This window comes from Chanos chanos, chromosome 6 (assembly GCF_902362185.1).
Source record: "Chanos chanos chromosome 6, fChaCha1.1, whole genome shotgun sequence".
Lineage (NCBI taxonomy): Eukaryota > Metazoa > Chordata > Actinopteri > Gonorynchiformes > Chanidae > Chanos > Chanos chanos.
The window spans coordinates 7,012,280-7,039,315 of NC_044500.1; the positions used below are offsets into that span (position 1 = coordinate 7,012,280).

Consider the following 27,036-nt stretch of genomic DNA (forward strand, 5'->3'; position numbering starts at 1 on the left):
CACTAGGCACTGTCAATGGGTAAAAAGTCATATTAGCTACCAGCTACCGTAGCACCCAACCTGTTGTGTTAGCGAGGTGACTTCAATTGCAGTAGTGATAAGTATACTAGCCTGTACATTCAAAAGTGTGTCGACACCCTCTCTAATTATAGAATTCAGCTGGTTAAAAAAAAAAAAAAAAACATGCTTACCTTTGTTGTATTAAACTGTGTTTTCCCATAATTTAGGAGACAACACTTTTAATTTTGGCATGTATTGTTTTATAGACAGTGCACAAAACTTTCTTTGTATAGAGCCCTGCATAACGTGTCCACATACTTTTTGGTCAAACACTATACATAAACATCAACATCACAGGGCACAAAAAATTAACAGTACTAACTGAAACACAAAATATAAGTCACACATCGGTGGGTTTTCTGTATTAGTGACACTTGTTATTGTCCATAAGAGCCAGAGCCTTCAGTGAGGTCTCGAGTGAATGATTCTCCAGTGAATGATTTTCGATGGAGTCACTGATCTGAGGGGAGATTTTAGACTCAGCAGGCCAACCCTGCATAAATTGATGGGGTTGATGACCGCCGACGACCACGCGTGCTCTGGCTTTGGACTTTAGCTAAAGATCCTCATATACCTTTTTTGGCTCACAAGTGCCACCTCTTACAGAGTTGTTTCCTGGGCATTCGACATCATTCACGGAATGTCGAAAAGAATCCTGTGGCTGAGGTAATCCTGTGGCTGAGGTAAAAAAATAATTTCACTCCCTCAAGCCACAGAATTGGGAACAATAGGCCGTGGATTTTATCAGCTGGCAGGCTCACCCGCCTTCTCAAATGTTGTGGGGAGTATTGATGGCTGCTAAGTCTGCATTAAACCACCCTCAAAGGATGCCTGTTATTTAAAGAGGGAACTGTTTTTCTCAGTTCAGCTCCAGGCTGTGTGTGACCACAAGGGGGGGTTAATTGACTACTTTATTGGGTACCCTGGATCCGTGCATGATGCCAGGGTGTTTAGGAACAGCCCCATCTGCGTGGAACAACTTTACCCACCACAATGATATGTTCTCCTTGGCAACAGTGGATACCCCTGCACTCCCACCATAATAACACCATATTGGGGACCTGGGGTGAGGGTAGTGCAGAGAAGATTCGACCACCACCATGCCAAGACCCGTTCAATAATCGAACCAGCCTGTGGTTTAATGAAGACAAGGTGCAATATTTTTGAAAGCTCTAGGGGTTACACCTAGAGCTTTCACAAGGCTAAGCAGCATTGCAGAGCCCAAAGAAGAGGCTGTCATGGGTCTTTCTGAGCTGTGGAGGAGTGTTTCTAATGGGTAGATAGGCCTAATCCTCTGTCCAGACATTTTGCTCCATCGTATTGCCCCTTTTCTTCCATAACTGTTTCTGACAGTTTTCACGATTCAGACGGATGCAATGCATGATGGTATAGGTCGACCGATGTAGGGTACAGCTTCTGTAAACTACAGTTTGGCGTTCCACCCGATGATTTTGTAGCGCGCTATATGGTGTCGTAAATTTTCAGTTGAGATTTTGAACAGCACTACAACATGGCCGACACGGTACCGCTCTGTTCGAAATGTCCACTCACCCACTATATAGTGCACTATATAGTGAGTGAGTGGACATTACACACAGAGCGACTGGTAAATTTATGTCTGCTATCCGAAGATGTGAGTGATGTTCAGAGGAAGACAGGAAGTAAACTCTGCACCAAAGTTATTGCAAGCAGAAAATATTTTCATTTGTTGGAATAAATAAAAGAGCGAAAAAATAACGTTATGAACCGGTTACCATTATTTCAAGTAAATGTTTCTGTTTTAGAACATTAAAAAATATAACGTTTCCGGTTTCATTTTTGTTCCTTGCGAAATATCATTTGTTTCTGGTTTTCGTTTTTTGAACCGGTTCAAAGCCTAGGTATTTACATGCATTAACTTAAAGTAAAATTACAAATTGAAGAGATAAGTCTTTTCTTACACAAAGAGAGAATGGGAGAGAGATTTATAGCTTGAGTATTTATTACTATCAGTGGGTACAAGGAAAAAGTATGGTTTTGAAACCTTTTTAAATCTAACTGGCACTGGGGAACAGGGGCGCCTGCAGCTGTATGGATGTACGCACAGTGCCTACCATGAGATTCCCGATTTGTTAGTGCACAACGAGTATGACAGAGTATTAGGGCCAGATATTTCCAGTATAATGTTGTACTTTAACGAGAAAAAGTTGTAATATTATGAGAATGCAGTCGTATTTTTACGAGATAAAAACAATAAAGTTCTGAAATATTGAAGGAAAAAAACCCATAATTTTTAGGAAAATATATTACCAGCAACCAGCCAAATGAGCGAGAGGACCTGATAATTATGATAATGTCGTGCTGATGTGCCAAAAGATTAAGTATTTCGTTATTTGTAAAACCTATTGTTGTGTCCTTGTTACACTGTGAAATACACATACGGACGAGAAAGGATGGGAAACAGAGAGCAGAACAGGAGGCAGGAGAGAGCACGTGTCATGTTGAAAACGTGGATGTAGAGAATAATCGAGGCTGAATCAGTAAATACTGTATCGGTATTATTGCAACTTTACACCTATACTACAGTCTAACCTCACAAGATGCCCTGCGTTCCTTATCCTTATTGCAGGCGGCACGCTGACATTGCCCCTCTAAAATAACATATAGCCTGAAATTACAATTTTATTCTCTAATTCATGCTTGCTGAGAAAGCAGCCAAGCTCAACATGGTGACAGATGGCAGACTCACTGGACCTTATGAACATTCATTCTGAAATGAAAATGGACAGTTAGGAAGTGCTCAAACAATTCAATGTGATCGACAGAAGGAGACTAAACTTCAAATTGGTAGGCCAAGTTTAATTATTCATTAATCAGTCAGTGGCGCTTCTCTCTCTCTCTCTCTCAGCTCTCTCTCAATGTATGTGTGTGTGTGTGTGAGTGCATATGTGCACGTGTGTGTGCGTGGTCAGGTTTCTGTGTGTACCCTAATGAAATCCTGCAGGCGCCCTAGCTGGGAAATACTGTTTTTAGTACTAAAGTCAGCTTGGCCATGTAGGGCTCAGTCTTCCACACCACCTATCCTACAGGAAGGGTGCAAACACAACACCACAAATGTCATTATATTCATTTTAAGTCTGGCTTACCTCATTTACCTCTGAATATTACAGACATATATCTGCATTGAAGTCTAGGGATTCCAACCATACTTCTAAAGGAAAAAAAATCCCCTTTTAATTTCAGTCATGTTTTCAGTGTCATCATAAGTTTTGATAAATGGCAAACTTTTATGTTTTTCTTTTTTTCTGAAAAGAGTAGACCAAATTTATGTGAAAAGGAACTTGAAGGTCTTAAATAATTGAAACATTGAAAATGAGTAGCTGCTGAGTTGCTTAAAAATTTTAAGCATGATTATGAAAGTGTATTCACAGAATTGACAGCTTATATACATCCAGTCCAATATGTCATGAATCAGAAGGGGGCAGCATATTTCTAGAAATATTAATCATTTCTTTCTTTCTTTTTGAGAGAGACCTCTTCATCCATATCTTAGCAACACTGTGTGTGTGTGTGTGTGTGTGTGTGTGTGTGTGTGTGTGTGTGTGTATCTGTGTGTGTGTGGGAAGGGGAGGGTGCTTTTTGGAAGAGCCACTGCCCCTCCGAACGTCTGAGCACATCACTGTTTAACATTATCGTTAAAATACAATTTTCCAAATATAAGATTGGTCATCATTGTTTCTAAACAAATAATTAACCATGGTCTCAGATAGTCTTCTTCATTAAAGATGATAAAGTACATTTCTTTTTCACTAAATGAGAAGGCCATGTTCCTTCTGGGAAATGGGGAGTAAAATCTACAAATAAAAATACTTGTCATGGCACTGTACACAAGATGTTTTGCAGAGATTTTTAAAGGTCATGCCATTTGTTAAGAAATCATAAAAATGAATGATGTATCATGTTCTGTGGTCAGTGTCAAGATCCACAGCTTAATCTGAAGTCTTTGTAAACTGTGTTTTTGGAGTTAAATCAATAATGTTTATCACCGTTCAGATGCATTTTTTTTATTAAGTTTCACTCAAAACACTGACATTTTACATAGCTATGAAAGAAGGAAACACTTTCCTAGTTAATGACTACTCCTTTATTTTGTCCAACACATATTTTCAACATGCTGCTTCGCACTTTGTGTAGACTCAGACCATATACAATAGGATTAAAAAGGGGGGGAACGACTAGAAATTCCACTGTCAAGAAATTATATAGGTTCTGAGAAATCATACTGGACCTGTATCTGCTGTATATGACATCAAAGAGAGTCGATATTATGAAATTTGTAATGGTCAGCAAATGTGGCAAGCATGTTTGTATAAATTTGGTCCTTCCTTCTCTGGACTTCAGACATATCCGTATTATCTGCCAATAAGAATACAGAGTGAAAGCTGCTTGAGATGCCTGTGTTAGGATTACAATAATTCCAATTATATTATTCTTGGTGGTAGGCACACAAGAGAGTTTGACAACTGACCAGTTGTCACAGTACAGTTTGTCAATGTGGGAACCGCAGATAGGAAGCCTCGCCGTGAGCACGATTAACACAACTGACCACATAAGTGGAAAACACATGGCAAGGAGCAGTAAATTTACCACCATCAGAGGGTTCATTACATTGTGGTACTGCAGGGGTCTGCATATTGCTACAAACCTGTCATACGCCATAACTGTTAATATACTTATTTCCCACAAAACAGATGTATAGATGACAAATATTTGTGCCAAACAGAAGTCATATGAAATGACATGAATTTCAGATGTCAGGTCCATTAAGAATTTTGGGTAAAATCCAGCAGTCCCATAAAGCCCTTTGCCACAAAGGGTGCACAAAAATATATACATAGGTTCATGAAGGCTTTTTTCTGCAGAGATGATAATTATCAGAGTCAGATTCACTACAATGATCAGAATATAAATGCTAAGAGTTAAACCAAAGTACAAGGACTTACTTGTCCTTGCTTCTTGTAACCCACTTAAAGTGAAAACGTGAACTGCAGATCTGTTGTCCATTTTCACACTAGTTTTATCATGTAAGAAAGAAAATGAGAGACGTCACCACAGCATGTAGAACTTTTCCTTTGCAAACATCAGTGTTTGTGAAGTCTTTGGAGGAAACCGACAGCATCAGATATACCTCTCAGAAAATAGTTCTTGCTTGTGACTGAGACACTGCTCCCACTGAGTTCAGCTTAGTTCATTTTATATTGTTCACTTTTAGTCTTACTGGGATTGACCCCTCATTCTTATGAAACCCCATGAGATTTGGATATTTATATGCTATGACTTCAGTGTCACAGTTATGAAGATGCTTCCCATATAACTATACACAGTTAATTAACCTAACAGCTCCAAGTAACGTATAGTCACATAGTCAACTAAACTTTAATGAGAAGCTGCCTAAAAATGAAGAGAAAAATCATGACAAATCCAGAAGTAAAATATACACATTTAAAACAGAACTAGATAAAAGAATGTGGAAACACACAATAATATTACCTTTGTTATATACATATATGTGTAATGAAATGGCAGAAAATCTAATTTACAGCTTCTTTATACTGCACTGGTTGCCACAGGCTACTCATTCCATGTGTTTATACAGAATAAGAAGCCAGTATACTCATTCTCTATGTTAGTTGTTAACATACTTAATTGCGAAGGAAATGGGACAGCATACCAATGCTAAAAGTGATCAAAGCCAAAGACGCTTTAAAAAGATTAATAATTAAAGTGTGGGCAGTGATATGCACCTCATATGTATTTCTAGTCTGTTTTAACTTTGAGTATGAGGTCATTCTTGTGCACACATCCGTATTCATCTATAGGAAATGGAAACATTTATTGATTGAAAAAGCATGAAATATCTTTTGTATATGTGACACCCGCTGTACACACCTCAGTAATGTGTCTGGAGAAGATTTGTCTTTTGCAACACATTAAAAGAAATTGATCAGTTAAAATGATCACACTGGTTTCTGTCAAAGCAAGAAGTGTTCTTAACATAGATTGTACTGAATTGATCTTGAATATATAATGGGCAGTTAATCCACAAGCTTCTGGGAAAAACAACAACAACATAAACAAACTAACAAACAAAAAAAACTCAATTTCTAAAGATGAGTAAAGCATTAATGATAAAAATTGTAAAATGTCTGCTGTCAGATTTTTTGTTCTATGATAAGGTTTCATTTACTTGTAGGTAGAGAAAGGCAGAGTGATCCAAAGGCTAGTTCTGTTTGAATTGTCACTTTTTTCTTAATGATATTTGTTGAATGAAGGATGACATGGTACATGCAGAAAATATTAATAATATCAGCAAACTTTTAAAATACCTTTTTCTTTCTTTCTTTCTTTCTTTCTTTCTTTCTTTCTTTTAATGCAGAATTCTTTGGATGATGCCTAACTTTTGCATGAGCTCTTCAATTCATTTATTCATTTATATGTGTTCAAAATTTTATGCATTCCCAGGGCTAAAAGAAGAGGCATCTTTGATCTTACATACAAAGATCTTTATATAAACTTAAACTTAAACTTAAACATACACAAAAAATTCAAGTGCATTATCTGTGATATGTGGAAGTATAAAATTTAAATTTATGAAGTAAAATATCGTCATCATAATATGCAAACTTGTAAATCCACATCAAATCCTATACATAATAGTAAACCAGTTTTCAAACAAACAGAGAAGCCAACAATATGGTAATAAGTGAGATCATACGAAGATCTTTTCATAAATATGTTATTCTGAAATCTTCAGCATAGAAAAGAGAACAGAAAATATTATGGTTCAGTGTTATTGACACCAGTTTATCCCCTGTGGCGAGGCATGACAGATTTCACATAATGCAAATTTACTTAATGTACTCAGACACGGGTTTAAGGAACCATTTGCAGTACAGCTATTTGCAACACTCAGTTTACAGCATTAACTTTGTGATGGAAAATTTTCAATAATCTGCTGCGGATAAGAGTCAACTTCATACCATATATGATGGGATTTAGGAGTGGAGGCACAACAAGGAACTCCACAGCCAAGATATTGCGTAAAGCCTGGAGTCTGTGGCTGTTGCCATAGCGTGCATATAATACATCAAAGATCGTGGAGACAGTGAAGTTTATAAGGGTAATTAAATGTGGTAAGCATGTTTGCATGAATTTCGCCTGCCCTGCCTTAGATGTAAGGGAGGCTCTAATGATGTAAATGTATGAAATCACAATAAAGCCGGCTTGAGAGACATGATAAAGCATCAGGATGTACCCATACAAATTGTTTAAAGTTGTGTCTGTGCATGCAAGTTTTACCACAGCCCAGTTTGAGCAGTAAAGTTTGTCAATGTTATATCCACACAATGGCAGTCTGATCGTCAGTGCGGTCCCGACTGCTGTTTCTAATAGGGAAGAGAGCCAGATAAGAAGTATTAATCTTCCCACTCTTTGAGGGGTGATGATGGAGTGATATTCTAATGGTTTACAGATTGCCACATACCTGTCATAAGCCATCACAGTTAGATTTGTGAATTCACAGAACATATAGCTATAAATTACAAATATTTGTGTCATACAGCCCGTATATGAAATAACATGAAAATCTGACAAAAGGTCGGCAAGCAGCTTCGGGTAGAAACCAGAGGCACCATATATTCCATTTACACACATATTGCATATAAAGAAATACATGGGTTCATGTAACATTTTGTCCAAGAAAATTATTGTAATCAATGTCAAGTTGATAAAAAGAGTCAAGAGGTACAGCAAAAAAATAAATGCAAAGTAGGTTTGTTTGTTTGTCCTTGTGTCATTCAGTCCACTAAGCAAAAACAAAAAATCTGTAGAGGAATTATCCATTGAACTTGAGCCTCGGCATACAATCAAGCAGACAGTAAAATCAAAAGAATATTACTTGCAGTTGTTACCTTAAGACATACCAAAGATTGAAGTTCATAAGAAAAAAAAAAGAAAGAACAAAAGTAATCTGTCATGTCAACAAATCTCAGAAAAGCCCTGTAGTCCCAGGTCTGTCATTGCTATGAAGACAGAGCATGATGCTTCAAAGGCCCTCGCAATATGTGCCTGGTACCTGTGTCTGTACATCCAGATTTTATGTATCACGCATGTGCATTTGGGAATTATCAAGTGGGCATGTCTTTAGCATTATGGAGCTGAGCCAATGAGATTACCTCAGTGATGGTGTAATAAACAGATATTTTTAACAACAAAAACCATTAACAAAACAGCATAATACACGTGCCACTGAAATAAAATGGTAGAATCAATGAATCATTACAAGACCAAGCATATCCAAACATGCCATGCTCAAACTGCAATGAAAACATGTCTCTTGTACTTTTGCTGTTTCATTTGCACGTTCATGGCCACTTGAAAAGTGGTGTTGCTCTTTTATTGAAGTTTCAGCTGTAGTAGGCTGACCATCAGAAACGTACAGAAAATGTCAGATGAGCCATTTGTTTGGATTTCATTGCCTGGGACATCTCAGACCATGTTCTATAGCCCATACCATTTTTCTCTCTCTGGTTTAAATTGTCTTGGGGTGACTCACATCTAAAATAAATAAGTGTCCAGGTTCTTTATAGTATGAATAAAAAGACATGCAGGCTGTCCTTGACTGATGATGGGGTCCTGTTCTGATGGCCCAATTGTGAATTTAATTTGCTCTGAGTTGGAAAGTTGGACAGATGTATAAAAAAAATATATCACACATCACTGCAACGTTGTGTGATGGGGCTTGTCAGGTGGCAATTGAAGGAGAGACTTCTTACAATGCAATATATGGCCAAATGAAAATGTACTTGTTTGTGTATTAGAAATTGCATAGACTCTCTCCCTAACCCCCCTGTCTCACCCCGCCTTGACACCTTTTCCTGCTCTCATTCCTCATCCCTGTGTCTGTCCCTGTCCCCTTGATCATGGCCCAAGCTCCTCTGTGTTCAGAGACAATGCAAAAACTCAGACGTGGTAGCACCTAACAGACGGCAGGGTTGACAACTCAACAGTGAATACTAGATAACCTCAGTGATTAGCTCACCCTGTGAAGGGAAATTGGATCACGTTTCGAGTCCAATCAACATTCCCTCACTCTAGACAGAGACAACCCCAAAAGGATAGCAGCAGATAAAATGCTAGATGCCCTGCTTTCCTACAGTTCTGCTACGCTACAAGTTCAGCGACACTACAATTCAGCTTAGCGTCAGTTGGGCTCCGGTTGTGTAAACCGTAATGTAGTCCGTCCGTTCCGTCCTGCTTGTCTCTGCGAAGAATCAGCTCAGCCTTACCACTTCAGAAGATCGATGATGCTACTGCCAACCTCGGCAATTCTGATCTCTAATACCTGAACGCGGCTGGGCCTGCTCTTCTTCCTCCCTGCTTTCTCTCCTTCCCTCACTACCCTTTTGTGGGTAACTATCTATCACTCAAATGAGTTCTTTTGGTTAAGCGTGCCTCTCCGTGAGTAATGCCTCATACTCGCATCATTTTTCAGTCACAAATACTTTAGGTAATGAGGATATTGTTATTGTCTACCGTTTGTTGCTTGTCTTCTTGTGTGTAGTTTAGATGCTGTTGTATGCGTGTGTATGTGCGTGTGTAGCGGATGTACCTTGTTTCCAAGGGAATCGCAATTTTTTCAAAATTAGATTCATTCTGTGCTGTTTGAGTTTGATTGTTGTAATAAATGTCTACATTTGCATCTCTACTCCTTGAATATGTGATAAATTATTGAAAATCTCATTGACAAGAATGTCTCAGCCAATAAGCAAGAGGAAATCAGCAAAAACCAGCACCTGATATGGTTTATATTAGATGGCATTATAATTAGATTAGAGGGATGCACAAAAAAAAAAAATCCTTCTAGTCAGTCCCAGAGTCTGTGATTCGAGCTCTATACTCGCTATTAAGTCATAGTTACCATAACACATAGTGAAAAGATAATCCTTATTTCTGTAAAGGGAGGGGGGGGGGGGGCTGTGAGCACCATTGTTGATTGCTGGATGAATGTGTGGTTAATTAACTTTCCAGATAACTTAGCACTTTTCTTGCTCAAAGAATCTTTCTAGACTTTTATATCCTTTAGAATGCAATAACTGACAATATCCTTTGGCTGCCATATTTGGGTTTTCAAGTCTGGAGGCTGAGATGTTTGAATATAAGTAAAGTAAGTAAGTCAGTAAATAAATAAGCAAATAAATAAACAAATGTTTGAGACTTGTGTGCCTTAATGTATACTTTCATCTACTTATTCATAGTGAACTTAATTTGTATGCCCTCAAAGATGTATTGCTTGATTCTCTCAAAATGTACTGAATATTTATGGGTTTTAAATTGACATTTAGTGAACTTAAAAATTACTTTATTTCCATGTACTTGCATTGTACTGAGGTAAAGCAGTCTGTACTGAAGTAAAGCAATCTATACAACAATTTAATTTAAAATGTTTGACATATGTTAAGAATGAAATTCTGTGTCATATTACTGATTAGAATGTTAAAATAAGTTCATACCACTGAGCTTTAATCATGAATCAGAATAAACAGTGGGCCTCATTCACCAACCATTCTTAAGAAGAAATTTGTTCTAAAAACCCACTTACGCAGTTTTCTGACATTGACCATGTAGGATTTGTTCTGTGGTAAGAACAGAATCTATGTACACTCAAGAGCACACTTATGCACATTTGGGTGCTGACATGTTTGTGCGAAATAATTGTTTATTGCATTTTCTTTAATTCTGCAGTTGTATAATATTATAGGATTTAAATTACAATAATATTTTTATGTTTTATAATATTTTTAATCATTTTCATTATTTTACAAAGCATTATGGTCATTGAAAATAAATAAACAAACACTACACTAACACTTCATGCAACACTCCAGAATGTAGTGCATATTTATTCATACTTTTGTACAATAAGCAAAAAGAGCAATATGAGAATATAACAGTTGATGGAGACTGTGACAAGTCACCAGTAGTTTTGCATATACTACATATGGGTTACCCTACCTGAAACCAGACAGGTTGTAGAGCAGTTGTGTGAGAATCAGTCAATTATACTTTTACATACGGATAAATATGAAAATACCTGGACAGAGCAGACGCAGCCATTGTAGCCTTTGTTCCTGTCTGCTACTGTACATGCGTGATGCATTGAACCATTGAGAGAGTGAGAGCAGAAGTGAGGGCTCAAGCTACTTGTTGGTTGTGAGAAAAAAACTCAGAATTACAAGAAATAAAGTCAGAATTGTGCGAAATAAAGTCGGAATTCCATGAAATAAAGTCTGAATTCCGTGAAATAAAGTCAGGATTCCGTGAAATGAAGTTGGAATTCCAAGAAATAAAGTTGCAATTAAGCAAACTTTTTTTTTTTTTAATGTGGCCAAAACAGGCTTCCATAGATTTTTCTCTAGTCTCATGCCCTTTTATGGGGATTGGTGGGGCGTTTACCTATGCTAATTATGAACAACTGGCACAAGCTTTCAATTTAGGAAGACAGTGGGATTCATTGTTTTAAGTGCAAAGATGCAAATCTGACTATCATGAATCTGACTTGGCCTTTTTCTTAGGACCCTTTAAGAAAAAAACGTACGAAGATATTGGTGAATGAGGCCCAGTGTTTGCTTGTGTCTGCCAAACTTGTCCAATTCAGTTGAATATTGCTGTGATTAGACTGTCGCTGTCAACAGCAAACTCTAATTCATGCTGACTAAATAACACAGAAATTATTATAGTACACTGTCACAGAAATGTATAATTCCCATTAAGCTAAATTTTTAATAGCATTTCCACAGTGATCTGCTTTCTGCATTATACTTTCACACTTAACTGTAATTTCACAGTAAACCTTCAAATATAGCATCTGCCTGTTGCTTCAGGTTTTTGCATGGTCAGAAGATAAATTCAAATGCAGAAAATCAGTGCAAATACACATTTGAATGTTCATGGAGGATAAATTAAAATGCACATTTCAATCAAATTAATTAATCAAAAATGAACATTGTCTTTGTTTTTCTTAAGATATTTGTTTATCTAAGAAAGAATTATTATCTATTGCATGTGTATTACTTTTTATGTGTTTGGTTTTTGAATATTTTAAGTTGTTAGAACTTTTCATACAGAGCAATTTTTTTTTTTTTTTATAAATTTTTGCTTTTGGGCAAGGAACACTGGGCTGAACAATAATTTTAAATAATCAGCCAAAGGGTACCCTGTCACTCTTTAGGGAGGGGAGCATATTAAACAGGCATGAAATTTTACTTCAACCATGACGAAGTATTCATGTCACGGCTCTTATTTTCTGACCCCAAAGTTTCAATAATCCATTACGGATTTGAGTCAGTTTCATACCATAAATGATGGGGTTTAACAGTGGAGGCACGATAAGGTAATCCACTGCCAAGAAATTGCGCAAATAATAGAGACTGTGACTGTTGCCATAAAGTGAATAGAGTATATCAAAGATCAGGGCAATTGTAAAGTTAATGAGGGTAATTAAATGTGGCAAGCATGTCTGCATGAACTTTGCCCTTCCTGCCTTAGATTTCAGGGAAGCTTTAACAATGTAAATGTACGAAATCACAACAAAAATGGCTTGGGAAATATAAAAAATCATTAAGATATACCCAAATGATTTGTTCAAAGTTGTGTCTGTGCAAGCAAGTTTTACAACTGCCACGTTTGAACAGTAAAGCTTGTCAATGTCAGAACCACAAATGGGAAGTGTGCTTGTTAATCCAGCCATTATGGCAGCCTCTAACAGACAGATAAACCATGTAAGAAGCAATAATTTCCCAGCTCTCCAAGGTGTGATGATGGATCGATATTCTAGTGGCCTACAGATAGCTACATACCTGTCATAGGCCATCACTGTAAGATTTGTGAATTCACAGAAGACATAGCTATAAATCACAAATATTTGCATCAAGCACCCAATGTATGAAATAACTTGAGAATCCGACAAAAAGTCAGCAAGCAGCTTTGGGTAGAAACCAGAAGCACCGTATATTTCATTAACACAGAGACTGCATATGAACAGATACATAGGATCATGCAGCATTTTCTCAAGACAAATTGCTGCTACCACTGTTAAATTCACAGAAATAGTCAAGAGGTAAAGGAGGAGAGTGAACACAAAGTAAATTTGTTTGTTTGTCCTTGTATCATTCAATCCATGAAGAACAAACAGAAAGTCTTCAGAAGAGTTATCCATTGGATTTCAGCACTAGAACACAAAAACTTGTACACAGAAAGCAAAATCAAAAAATTGTATTGAGCTGTTACCTTGAGACATATCTAGGACTGGTTTAAATGAACTTCAATATCAATGTAATCATTCCAAGAGAGATCAGTATCAAGCAGTAGTAACTGTGTTAAGTGACAGAGCATGGTATTTCTGAGGCATTCACCTCCCTCCATCTTTATAAGAACCATTCACACATGATCTTGTTAATTCTCAAGTGACCATACAATCTTTGACAACAAAATTGTCCACACTAATGACATCCTGGTCTATTCTCTGTCCCTGCAAGAACACAATGGTCACACGAGGGCATTATGACTAGGCTACTGGGACACGGATTATGCGTAAAGGCAGAGCAATACTAGTTTCACTTGTGCTCTGTTTCTTCCAAGTTATATCATTAGTCCAAAAGGAGCCCCAATGAAGGAGGTGATAGTTAATGCAGTGCTGGATTGCCCAACCAAAAAGACAGTCAAGGACCTACAGAGGTTTCTGGGATTGCTAATTTCTACTGAAAATTCATTCAGAATTTCAGCACAACAGCTGCGTCCGTCACGGCACTGCTCAGAGGCATTTCGTGCAGACATCAATGGTTACAAGTGGTGAATGAGTCTTTTCATGAATTTAAGAGATAATTAGTTCCAGCTCTTCGCGTGTGCCTTGTAAGAAGTCTTTCCCAGTAAAGAGAAGCAATGACATTGGGAACAGAGAGTTTCTTGCCAGCAAACGAGCCCTTGTAGATTGGAGGCATTAACTAGAGGGAGCTAACCACTCTTTTGTCGTTTATACTGAGCATGGGCAACATTTGGGACGTATGTTGGGCGGGCAAGCCTTCTCAGCCAACTAATGTACAGTAGCTGGATGTGTTCTGTCTAGATTTTATGTTTTTGCCATGTACAAACTTGCCATTCTGTGTTTGACTTTGCATTATCGTTTACTAACTTCGTTTTGGATTGCGTTTTGGCTCTGGTTGTTTTCCGCAAACGTGGGAGTAGGACAGGTAAGGCAGGGGATTCCCCGCGTTAGGTCTTTTACTTGTATAGGATTAGGGTAGAGGCGGATGCCACTTGTGTAAGTTTTGTTTTTGTAGATAGTTAGCATAGCTAGGTATTCTTTGGCTCTGCTACCTTTTTGTTTTGTAGTGAGTTGTGTGTTTGGTGGTATTTTAGGTATTTTACGGCGTTGTTTTTTTTTTGTTTCGTTCATTCCTTTGGTACCGTCTGTCGTCCTCTCTCCCCTTTATCTACGTTTGTATTCATTTCGTAAATATTCTTGTATATATTTGTAAATATTTTTTTATTTTGTAAATATTGTTGATATACTTCAGTTTTTTGTACATTTTTCCCCTCTCTTTTTTTCGTCATCGCACCTCCCAAACCAGCACTAATAATGATCTAATAATGCTGTGATTGGCTGTCTAACATAATGTTACACGAACATGCCATAGAGGCATGCAAGAAAAACACTACATTACACCCTGAGACAGGGCTCATGTGTGTGTGTTGTTGTATTTTGAGCGGCTTGACTACAGTGAGCGTGGCATAGTTGGTGTAAAAATGCCTGTGTACACAAATAGCATCTTTTTTGATGAGAAACGCTGGCCAGGGCATTTTTTCAGGAAGAAAAAAATGCTGGCAGCATTTGTTCCAAAAAGCAGTTGAGAGTCTTTTGTTGCCTTAACAACAGGTACCAGAACAGGCTAGCTTTGCTAATGACAAGCAGTAAACACAAACGCTCACCAGACACTTCTAGGATCTGTCCAGTCTGACTGCAAACAACCTCTTTACGATGACTGTTATGATGCAGTTTAACTGTCATGTCGTACAGTTCACTGTCCTCAGAAACTACCACAATTAACTTCTCCATCGCTACCCTCTCCATTTTTGGTGGTTGTTATTGGAAATGTCAGGTCTCACTACTCCAGTTGTGATTGGTCAGCTGTCAAAATAGCCCTTGACATAGGGCATTTATGTAAAACAGACGCTGGCAGCCACAAAAAGACATTACGTGTGAATACAGCCTAACTACGCAGCAGTGAGCATTAGACACTGACTTGGAGCTGTCCGTTTTGCACTGAAAACTGTTTGTACTTTGCATCTTTTACACTTCGTTCTCTTGTACCCTAATATTTTCTGTTGGGGCGGCAGTGGTTCAGGAGGTACAGCAGTCATTTGGAAATCTGAAGGTTTCCAGTTTGATTCTGGCTTTTATACATTTTTATTTGTTGATATTACGACAGACAGCTAACAGACAACTTCAAGTTGTGGTAAATAGGTTTATTTTTTATGTTGTAAAACTGGCTTGAGTGGAAAAATGCCAAGATGCTGAAACATGAAACTAAAGAGTTGAAACAGAAAACTTAAGTTGATACTGTGGTTGATAGATTTTTTTTATGTCATGAAACTGCTTTGAGTATGTAAAAATGCCAAGGAGCAAACAAATAACAGTAAATACTATCAAATACTATCAAAACTAAATGAAACTATCATAACGTGTAATGTGATTTTCTTTTTGTTAAAATGGATTTTATAAAATTGGTATCGAAAAACATGCCTACCATGTGACCAATTTCTGTTGATTGTTATTGTTATTGACTAATCCGTTGATTGCTATCACTACTCAGATGCCCCCTAGTGTCGCAGGGCTCAGTCTCTATATATGGTATATAATTTTAACAAATGTCAACATTCCATTATTAAAGTGAGTTGATGAACATCCCCCTGAGAATAAAGGCGCAATTTTACAAGAAAGAAGTCATAATATTACGAGAATAAGTACAATTTTAAGAGAAAAAAAATCACAGTCGTAATTTTAGGCTATGTGTTATTTTAGAGGGGAAATATCAGAAGAGCAGCCTGCCGCCTGCGTTAAAATGAGGAATGCAGAGCATCTTGTGAAGTTATATTTTAGTATAGGTTTCACAAATAACGAAAAACTTAATCTTTTGGCACATCAGGACCAGTTGCCAGAAGCAGGCTCAGGCTGCTTTCCTCAAAATTACATATATTTTTTAATATTATCACATTTTTTCTCAATTACAACTTCATACACATAATGATTTGAACTTATTCTTGAAATCTCAGAAATTTTTTTCCCTCAATGTGGCCCTAATACTCCATCGTAGCCTCATGTTATTGTTCCATTATGCTAAATAATTAATGGCCTAACTGTGTGGTGACCTGGGAGAACCTGTCAGATGTCGCTGCCACTTAGATACTTCAATCCCTATACTTTACCATGGTGTATACAGTTAGTATGGGTTTTTATTTCTCTGTAATGTAGTACAGTGTTAACAATGTTCTTTCTCAGCCCTGGAACTCAAACCATTTTCTGACCCCCCCCCCCCCCCCCCCCCCCCCAAATATATATTTAAATAATTAAATTAATATCAGAAATGTGTGACGGCTAGTTGACTAATGGCTTTGACAAAGGACTACTAGTCGACCAGGAAAATCTTTGGTTGGGGGCACATATATACTCAATATGAGGCAATATCACCAAAAGAGCTACAAAGCTCTAATGATCTCAGTTCTTCCTCCCACTGGAGTTCTGGGTTGCTAGTCTACTAATCACAGACCTGGTCATCCATTTAGTCCATTATCCCCTAAACCTGTTTTCTGTTCATTTAGTCCTAATTTCACCTGTTTTCTCTTCATTAAGACAAGTTTTCTGTTTGTATAAATATCCCTGCTTTTCTGTTCATTTTTTTGTGAAGTCTTGCCCTTTTCCAAATGCATTACTCCTTTGATTTCTGACCCATGCCTGTTCATGAGAGTATCCTAGTCAGACTATACCTTGTCTTCTTGTTCCTGTGTTTGTTCTCCTGTCTTGTCTGAGGTCTGCCTTCCTGTGTGCATCATCTGCCTGAGACTTGACAATAAAGAACCTGGGTTTGCATATGCATCCTGTTTGCTGAGTCCTCCCTAAAAGGAAGAATTTTCCTCACAAGTTTAAAATCAAAAACAGTAAACTGAACTAATAAATTGGTCATACATTTTCTTCAGCCATATTATAGTTTTCGAGACAATACTTCAGTGAACTGTTAATGAAACATAAACAAATTAAATTAATGCACCTCTGTTATAGGCTGATATATGCTGTATGTATTGTTAAATTAAGAGTCTCAGTTTCAGCATCTCTGCTTTAAAGGATAATGTATGCTTTTTGCTTTTAAACGTAGCAATGACACAAATATATTCTTATGTTTTCTGAGATCATTTAGGTTGAATCCTCAATAGAGAATCTTTCCAGTTCATCGTCATCCTTTTTCTGTGTTTGTGAAATGCTTGTGAAATGAAGTTCAACCACCACAACTGCTTCCTCCAAATTTTCAAGAAGATTCAAATGAGTAAACAGAAACGGACACTGATTTTGTGGTCAGTGTAAACTGATTAAATTGATACTTCCACTTCCAGAAGCCCCAATTGTGGCATTCACATTTTACATCTTCAGTGGGATTATAATGCCCTTGATGAGAACAAGTGCATAAAAACCAAAGGAAAGAAAACAACTGCATGTCATTAAAATCTTACATCCTATGTTAGGGTAGGAGGTTCATTTCCATGTGTGCTCCTTTCTTTCTCAAATGACCCGCTGGTGAGAGTGGTGAATTTTTTTTTGGGCCTCATTCCCCTTGTAGAGGCTTTTTTGCTCTAGCAACAATTTCAAATAATCTCTTGAAATGGAATGTAAATTTGCATTTGTAATCTCACAAGATGCAACGAAGTTCTGTAATTCATAAAATAGGACCCTTGTGTGTCTTTGCCTACCTCTGTGAATGTTTTTCCTCTTTTTTTATCTTTATACTGATGGGTAAGTTCCCCTTATATCCTCTGCCCATCAAGATTTATCCAGCTACCCATTGCACAAGTGAATGTACATATCCTATTTTTTGTCCTTTTGAGGTAAACAAAAAGCAAACAAACAGAAAACAAAACAATGGAAAAAATAGCCGAACAAGGCCATACAATATTTCCTTAATTGTGTCAATGTAAACTTCATTTTACTTCATTTTAGGACAATATTTTATTTTTCTATTTCAAAAGAAGAGTTTTACTTTGAGTAATGTAAAAGTTTATTCCATTTTCCAAAAATATTTTTTTCCCCATAATTTTAAACATAGCTCACTGAACTCATGTTTTGAATCTATGAAATTTGTCAAGAGTGCAAACATTTTTTTGGTCGTTAGTGCAACGGGGGAGCATTTGTGTAGTGTTCAAGAGTTCATGTAAGCGCTCTAACTCCCTGATTCAAAATTTTCATCAGGCTCATACGGATACGACTCAGCTTCATACCATATATGACTGGATTTAAGAGTGGAGGCACAATAAGAAACTGTACCGCCAAGATGTTGCGGAAAGCCACATTTGTGTTGCTGTTGCCAAAAAATTCATACATGATATCAAATGTCACTGAGAGGGCAAAGTTAATGAAGGTAACTAAATGTGGTAAGCATGTCTGCATGAACTTTCCCTGCCCTGCTTTAGATCTAAGGGAGGCTCTAATGATGTAAATGTATGTGATCACTATATAAACAGCCTGAGCAAAATAAAACATCATTAATACAGCCCCAAAAGTTCTGTTCAGAGGTGTCTCTGTGCAAGCAAGTTTTACTACTGCCACGTTGAAGCAGTAAGGCCTATTAATTTCATAACCACAAATGGGTAGTATGCTTGTCAATATAGTACCTACAGAGACCTCTAATAGACAGACAAGCCAAATAAGAAGCACTAGCCTCCCCGCTCTCTGAGGTGTGATGATAGATTGATATTGTAATGGCTTACAGATTGCCACATACCTGTCATAAGCCATCACAGTTAGATTTGTGAATTCACAGAACATATAGTTATAAATGACAAATACTTGTATCAGACACCCAGTATATGAGATAAGACAAATCTCTGATAAAAGATCAACAAGCAACTTTGGGTAGAAACCAGAGGAACCATATATTCCATTTACACACAAATTACATATGAAGAAATACATGGGTTCATGTAGTGTTTTATCCAGGAAAATTGTTGTAATCAGCATCAAATTTGAGAAAACAGTCAAAAGGTAAGTCAAAAGAGCAAGTGCAAAGTAGATCTGTTTGTTTGTTCTTGTATCATCCACTCCTTGAAGTACAAAAAAGATTTCTTTTGTGGAATTATCCATTGAATTTGAAGAGTACAGACACACAAAAACATTATTTCCGTAGATGGCAAAATAAAATCTATTGCAGTTGTTCCCTTAAGACATATCTAAGAATAGAGGACAAGAACAAACTCAACAACAGCTTAGTAAGTCCTAGAGACCATCTGTGGTCTCAGCCCAGAGTGTGCACAGAGCCATTGTTTATCACGTTATGTATGTGCTGCCTTAACTTTTATACAGTATGCAGATTTGCTTAGTCATGCACATGAATCTTTGGGAATTAGTAATTGGGTGTGTCTTCATCAATCTGGATTTCAAGGAATCAGACTGCAACTGAAAATGTTTTTCTCAGAAAAGACACAAATAGTTTATAAAGACTATGGGCTCCAATTTGATAGTTCAAAACCCAGTGTAAATGTAAATGTCGGTGAACTTGAGTGGACTTTCTGTTATCAAACTACTTGGGAGAAACCCTGTCATGATCAAGGTTCTTGATTTGAACCACAATGAAATTGGCATCTCCTTTTTTGGTTTCGTGACAACGAATAAGAATACGTTTACAGTATCCTGTGAATGATTGTCATGATTTTCTCACTAAATGCTTATTCAATATTATTTCTAATTTCTGAACATGTGATACAGTTCGGAAATTTAAACTGTTTTCTTAATTGCCTTCAGAATTTATAGAGTGGTTGGTGGTGCTGTCCCTCACTCTTTCTATGTGGTTGCAGTGTTCAAGCAGATTTATACTTCTGTGTAGGCTCTATGCGGGGCCTACGCCTTAGCCTACGTGAATGGCCTACGCCGTTGTTAGCATCTATACTTCTGCATTGGTGTGTCTGCGTCGCTCTGTAATTACATCGTCAAAATGCTCGCTTGCGGGTGGATTTCTATGCCACTGTGTTGATTTTTTTTGTGCATTACAAACGATAGAGTAATGTTAAATAAAAAGTCGGAATTCAATCCTTGCACAGCAATATCTGAAAAACAAGTTTTGCATTCAAAGAAGGACTCATTTCTTAACTTTGGGGGACAAACAATCGATGGTATGTGGATGTACAGACAATATCGACGGGATGCTCTCCTGATCTTGAATACCTCATGATCAAATGCAGACCCTTTTATCTGCCCAGGGAGTTTACAGCGGTTTATATCCCCCCACACACCGACACCACTCGGGCGCTGGATGCACTGTATGGAGCCATCGAGAAGCAAGAAACCCTGCACCCAGAGGCTGCTTTCATAGTGGCTGGTGACTTTAACAAAGTTCTGCCGAAATATCTCCAACATGTGAAATTTCCAACGCGTGGTGTAAACATCTTAGATCATGCTTGGATTACTCTCTGTTCAGTCAAGCCTACAAAGCCCTCCCTCGCCCAGCCTTTGGCAAATCAGATCACGCCTCGGCCCTGCTGCTGCCAGCCTATAGGCAGAAACTGAAGTGTGAGCAGCCCGTGATGCGCACAGTGCAACGTTGGACAGACCAATCAGACGCCATCCTGCGGCACTGCTTCCGCACCACGGACTGGTATGTTTTCCGGATCGCGTCTAACAACAACATCAACGAGTACACTGAGCACGTAACAGGCTACATAAACAAATGCATTGACAACGTTGTACCGCGGATAACTGTACGGACTTATCCCAATCAAAAGTTGTGGGTTAACGGTGAAGTTTGTTCGGCACTCAGTGCGCGGACAGCAGCCTTCCACTCCGGAGACCCAGATGAATAAAGGAAAGCCCGGTACGTGCTCAGGAAGACAATCAAAAAGGGTAAAGTGTCAATACAGGGAAAAGGTAGAGACATGTTACAGTGGCTCCAACACCAGGCACATGTGGAGTGGACTAAGAACCATCACAGACTTCAAAGGAAAGGGCTGCAGCATGAGGGAGGTGTCTGTTTCTCTTCCAGAGGAGCTGAATTCCTTCTATGCTCGCTTTGAGAACAACACCAAACTGGTGCTACTGCTAGAACAGGACAACTGCCCACTTCAGCTATCTCAGGCAGACGTGTGTAAATCTTTCAGAAGGGTAGACACACGTAAAACTCCTGGTCCTGACAATATCCCAGGCCGCACTCTCAAAGCATGTGCATACGAACTGGCAGATGTCTTCACAAACATCTTCAACCTTTCCCTGAAACAGTCTGTAGTCCCCTTATGTTTCAAGAAGACCACCATCATTCAAGTGCCGAAGAAAACAAACGCGAGTTGCCTTAACGACTACCGCTCAATAGCACTCACCTCCATCGTGATGAAGTGTTTTGAACATATGGTCAAAACTCACATCACATCCACCCTGCCCACCACACTGGACCCACTCCAGTTTGCCTACAGGCCAAACAGGTCCACAGATAATGCGATAGCACTAGCACTGCACACCACCCTCTCACACCTGGATCGGAAAAACACCTATGTGCGGATGCTGTTCATTGACTACAGCTCCACCTTTAACACTGTAGTGCCGTTCAGACTCGTCACGAAGCTCCAAGACCTGCGCATCAGCCCCTCCCTGTGCAGCTGGATCATGGACTTCCTGACAGGCAGACCCCAGGCAGCGTCACCTCCTCCACATTAACACTCAGCACTGGTGCCCCCCAGGGATGTGTGCTCAGCCCCCTGCTGTTCTCCCTGTTCACCCACGACTGCACGGCCTCACAAAGCTCCAACACTGTCATCAAGTTCGCCATCGGCTGCATTACTTACGGTGACAAGTCTGCTTTCAGAGCTGAGGTGAGAGCCCTGACATCGTGGTGTCAGGACAACAACCTCCTGCTCAATGCCAGCAAGACCAAGGAGCTGATCGTGGACTACAGGAGACTGCAGAGAGAGGGACACACCTTCATCCACATCGGGGGTACAGCAGTGGAGAGGGTCAGCAGCTTCAGATTCCTGGGGATTAACATCAGCGAGGATCTAAGCTGGTCACACCACACAGGAGTGGTCATGAAAGCAGCAAGACAGCGGATCTTCTTCCTCTGCTGACTGAGAAGGTTTGGGATGGACCCCAGGATACTCACCAACTTCTACAGGTGTACCACAGAGAGTATCCTGACTGGCAGCATCAGGGCCTGGTATGGCAGCTGCACCGCTCACGACCACAAAGCTCTGCAGAGGGTGGTCAGATCAGTGCAGCGCATCACCAGGACTGAGCCGCCAGCCATCCAGGACCTCTACAGCCAGCGCTGCAGGAGAAAGGCACAGCGGATCCTAGCTGACCCCAGCCATCCCAGCCAAAGTCTATTCATGCTCCCGCCATCTGGAAAATGGTACAGGAGCATCCGGACCCATACCAGCAGGTTCAGAGACAGCTTTTTTCCCCAAGCAATTGGACTTCTGAACCACTGACACCACACATGCACACATTGCTTGGACCCTTAGACTGAAAGTGGTCTACATTACATTGCACTGCATACCCACTCAATATTGCACTGTTCATCTACCCAATCCAATATTGTATACACCACTACTGTCTATGCTGTTGCACATGCTGTTGTACATGCTGTTGCACATGCACTTTAAGATTATTCCACTCAGGACTGTTCATCCACTACTCATTCTTATACTCCTATACTCTTATATCTATCTTATATTTTTTTATTTCTACATTTCTGTACATTTCTATTTATTGCACATGTACATATATATTCCCTTATATATCTCCTTATGTTACCCTTATATTTACCTTATTGTTCTTTCATTATTATTATTTACCTGCTACACTTTGCAAGTTGAGCTGGCCCCGAGCCCAAGAATTTCATTGCTGATAATGATGTCCATTGTTATCTAGTAAATGACAATAAAACTTGAAACTTGAAACTGAGCAGATCATGTTGGAGTTGGAGCTAATAAATGTTGAAGAACGGTTACTTTTACTGAAATTACCGCAACAAAGAAAAGAGAGAAGACATCAGAGGAGATGGTGTTTACATCCATTGAACCGATTGAGGCAGAAGGAAGGTGATGCTACCAAGTGGACCAATCACAGTTGTTGCAGTCTGCTTCAACGTGCATCGCACACGACTATGCAGAGCCTAAGCCGTACCTTTGCCATAGATTCAACGCAGAAGTATAAATTGGCCTTTAGGGCTGAGTCATAGACAGACCCAAACTTACATTGAAATACCATGGAAACTGTACCATGGTCCTTAAAGAGCATATTCCGGCAGTCCTGTTAGCTCAGGCTAAACTCACATCTTCACACAGTTGAATTATTCAGGACTGCAGCTAGGTTTCATTCTTTATTAGTAGCAGTGGTGAATGTTGCCTTTGAGGGAAGGTGCAGGTGTATGCACATGAGGGGTCAGGTGTCTGTTGTATGTAATATTTACCACACCTCGAATTAATCAAGTCATGTTAAACTGAATAAGTAACTAAACAGCAATGTTTTTCCAGCAATTAGCCTCTTGATTAGGAATAAATTAAAAATATTAAATATATCTGAAATACCAACAATCCAGTGTTTACATGACCAGTAACACCACGGAGATGCATATAAGTGTGAGGTCTTAAGTCAATTCCTCATTTTTCCTCCAGAGGGCTTCAGAGGATACACCTGTATGTGTTTTGGAATGGTCATCTGGTCACTGGAGCATTTCTGGTTGATTAGAACTGATTATCCTGCCCTGTCCATTGTCAGTAGTTGCGTCTGTGCCTTGTTAGCTTTGTTTATTTAAGCCTTGTATTTGTTACTCTTTGTTGCTCAGTCTCAGTCATGCATGGTGAAGTGGTAAAAAGAAGGTGCATGTCATTGATAGCCAGGCCTGAAATCTGCTGAGCTCCTTGGTCTCACGCTCTCTTCTGTCAGCTTGGTTACAAGGCTAGAAACATGAGCTTCAGGTGGTGATGATTGGGATGCTCTCTCATCTTAGCCTGTGGCCTGCGGCCTGTGGCTTTCCACAACAATGGTGCTGAATTGACAGTTCTACATGATGCTGAAGTGTGTTAGTGACTGCCTGCAATTTTTGTGGATTGACAGAAATGGAGTATGGCATTGTGCACTGCTGTCACATCGTTATGTTCTACACATTTAAATGGATCATGTTATTAACTTATTCCTTAACTACACCTGAATAAACTGCAAACAGAGCCATCACTATCATAATAGCATTTTCAACAGCGCATTATCTCACAAAATCAATACATAGGTGCATGTCAGAACAAAGCTCTTTGTGCATTTATATGTTGCAGCATTGAGCCTTTATTTGGATCACTTCCACCACAGAATGTTCTCTGGATTTTAGTAATCCTTCGGTCTGTGCTTGTGGTATTCCCACTTGAATTTAAAACACAAATTTTCAAGAAGGTTCTAATGTGGACAAAATGATGAAGATTGATTTTTCTCCATTTCAACTGATATTTCAGTCTCCTGAAGAGGCAGCCCCAATTTTTTTGCTTGCACATTTCTCGTGCAGAGATCACAATTCCCCAGACTGCTACTAAAGCACTGATGTAAAACAAGTCAAATTTTTACATTGTGGAGGTAAATTGCCCAAATCTAATCTCGGGCAGCCAAAGTACTGCTGCTCTTTATTTTTACCTATTGATCAGATGCTGATTTTTAACTGGAAAATAGGTGTTTGCACTTTTCAGCTAATCAGAGGCCATTTGTGGCTAGTTGACAAGAAAAGCAGCAGGACTTTGGCCATCCAGGAATGGATTTGGCCCTCCAGGAAAGGACATCACAACTGGACACAATTCTGCCCATCTACTCATTGTGTTGGAGGTTGTGCATTTCTCATTTATTGCCCTACATGCAGTAAACAAATTTTTCATATGAGATACCTCTGCAAGGCCATAGAACACGTCACTGAAAATAAGTTTCAAAAATACACTGTAAATGCACATTCAATTTTATTTATTTAATGTATGAGAACCTTTTATATCTATATTTCAGAAAGAAAGAGTTATTTCTGGTAGTATTAGATCTTTCACTATTTTTTTTAAGTTTCTTTTCCCATAAAGAACGTAGCTCACTTTTTTCTGTTTATACAGCTCTTTATCAAAAGTGCAAAAAAGTCATTAGTCGGGTGGTCAGTGTGCAGAGAAAGAACTCATGTAAGAGCTCTGAGTTTCAGATTCCAAATTTTCATCAGGCTCACACGAATCCGAGCCAACTTAATACCATATATGACTGGATTTAAGAGTGGAGGTAAAATAAGAAACTGAACTGCCAAGATGTTGCGCAAAACTACATGTGTGTTGCTGTAGCCCAAGAGTACATACATAACATCAAATGTCAGTGAGATGGTAAAGTTAATAAAGGTTATTAAATGTGGTAAGCATGTCTGCATGAACTTTGCTTGCTCTGCTTTAGATCTAAGGGAGGCTCTAATAATGTAAATGTATGAGATCACTATGAAAACACCTTGAGAAACATAAGAAATTATTGTGATATACCCATAAGATCTGTTCAATGTTGTATCTGTGCAGGCAAGTTTTACTACTGCCACATTTGAGCAGTAAAGCCCGTCAATTTCATAACCACAAATGGGTAGTATGCTTGTCAATATAGTACCTACAGAGACCTCTAAAATACAGACAAGCCATATAAGAAGCACTAGCCTCCGCACTCTCTGAGGTGTGATGATAGACTGATATTGTAATGGCTTACAGATTGCCACATACCTGTCATAAGCCATCACCGTTAGATTTGTGAATTCACAGAGAATATAGTTATAAATGACAGATACCTGTATCAGACACCAAGTATATGAGATAACATGAAACTCTGATAAAAGGTCAACAAGCAGCTTTGGGTAGAAACCAGAGGCACCAAGCATTTCATTTACACACAAATTACATATGAAGAAATACATGGGTTCATGTAGTGTTTTGTCCAGGAAAATTGTTGTAATCAGCATCAAATTTACAAAAATAGTCAAAAGGTAAGTCAAAAGAGCAAGTGCAAAGTAAATCTGTCTGTTTGTCCTTGTATCATTCACTCCTTGAAGTACAAAAACAATTCCATCAGAAGAATTATCCATTGAGTTTGGGGATTGCAGGCACACAAATCATCTTTTCCACAGATGACAAAATAAGATAAGGATGTCTTGCAACTGTTGCCTTAAGACATACCTAACTTTGGAGGACAAGAACAAATTCAATATCAGCCTTTCAAGTAGACACTATCTGTGGTCAGAGTCCTGTATCTCACATTGCATTTCACAGCATGCAGCTGTTTATGCAATCAACAACTGCTATGTTAGCATTTATATAGTATGTAGATTTTCTTAATGGGAACACATGGGAATTATTCACTGGACATACCGTCAGCCCTCTTGTCAGATCATCACCTTCCCCTCCCTCTGAAATCACCTATCAGCATTTAGTATTGTTGGTCTTCTGATCACCAGTCTAAACAGCGCATCATCCCATTTTTATCTACACCTGTTTTCTGTTAATTATCTCTTTAATTGTATATTTGTACCCCTTGGTTTGTTTTCTTTAACACAAACTCTACTTGTTATTTGAGTGTTCTGACCGTATAATGAGATACATAATGAGATTACACTTATGACCACACAGTTTGCAGAAAAAGATTTTTTTTTAAGCAAA

At 38.7% G+C, this 27,036-nt stretch overlaps 5 protein-coding genes across 5 annotated transcripts; all 5 read right to left on the reverse strand.

Annotated features, from left to right (window-relative positions):
* Positions 1–4,164: 4,164 nt before the first annotated feature.
* LOC115814148 (olfactory receptor 4E1-like) lies at positions 4,165–5,103 on the reverse strand. The gene has a single exon (XM_030776874.1). The coding sequence runs from the start codon at positions 5,101–5,103 to the stop codon at positions 4,165–4,167; it is 939 nt and encodes a 312-aa protein (XP_030632734.1).
* Positions 5,104–7,008: 1,905 nt separating this feature from the next.
* Positions 7,009–7,941, reverse strand: LOC115814150 (olfactory receptor 2G3-like). The gene has a single exon (XM_030776877.1). The coding sequence runs from the start codon at positions 7,939–7,941 to the stop codon at positions 7,009–7,011; it is 933 nt and encodes a 310-aa protein (XP_030632737.1).
* Positions 7,942–12,382: 4,441 nt separating this feature from the next.
* LOC115814151 (olfactory receptor 4S2-like) lies at positions 12,383–13,315 on the reverse strand. Its single transcript, XM_030776878.1, has one exon. It carries the CDS (start codon positions 13,313–13,315, stop codon positions 12,383–12,385), a length of 933 nt encoding a protein of 310 aa, XP_030632738.1.
* A 5,253-nt stretch (positions 13,316–18,568) lies between these two features.
* On the reverse strand, positions 18,569–19,501 carry LOC115814152 (olfactory receptor 8I2-like). Its single transcript, XM_030776879.1, has one exon. The coding sequence runs from the start codon at positions 19,499–19,501 to the stop codon at positions 18,569–18,571; it is 933 nt and encodes a 310-aa protein (XP_030632739.1).
* Positions 19,502–25,532: 6,031 nt separating this feature from the next.
* On the reverse strand, positions 25,533–26,465 carry LOC115814155 (olfactory receptor 1D2-like). Its single transcript, XM_030776881.1, has one exon. It carries the CDS (start codon positions 26,463–26,465, stop codon positions 25,533–25,535), a length of 933 nt encoding a protein of 310 aa, XP_030632741.1.
* Positions 26,466–27,036: the final 571 nt, after the last annotated feature.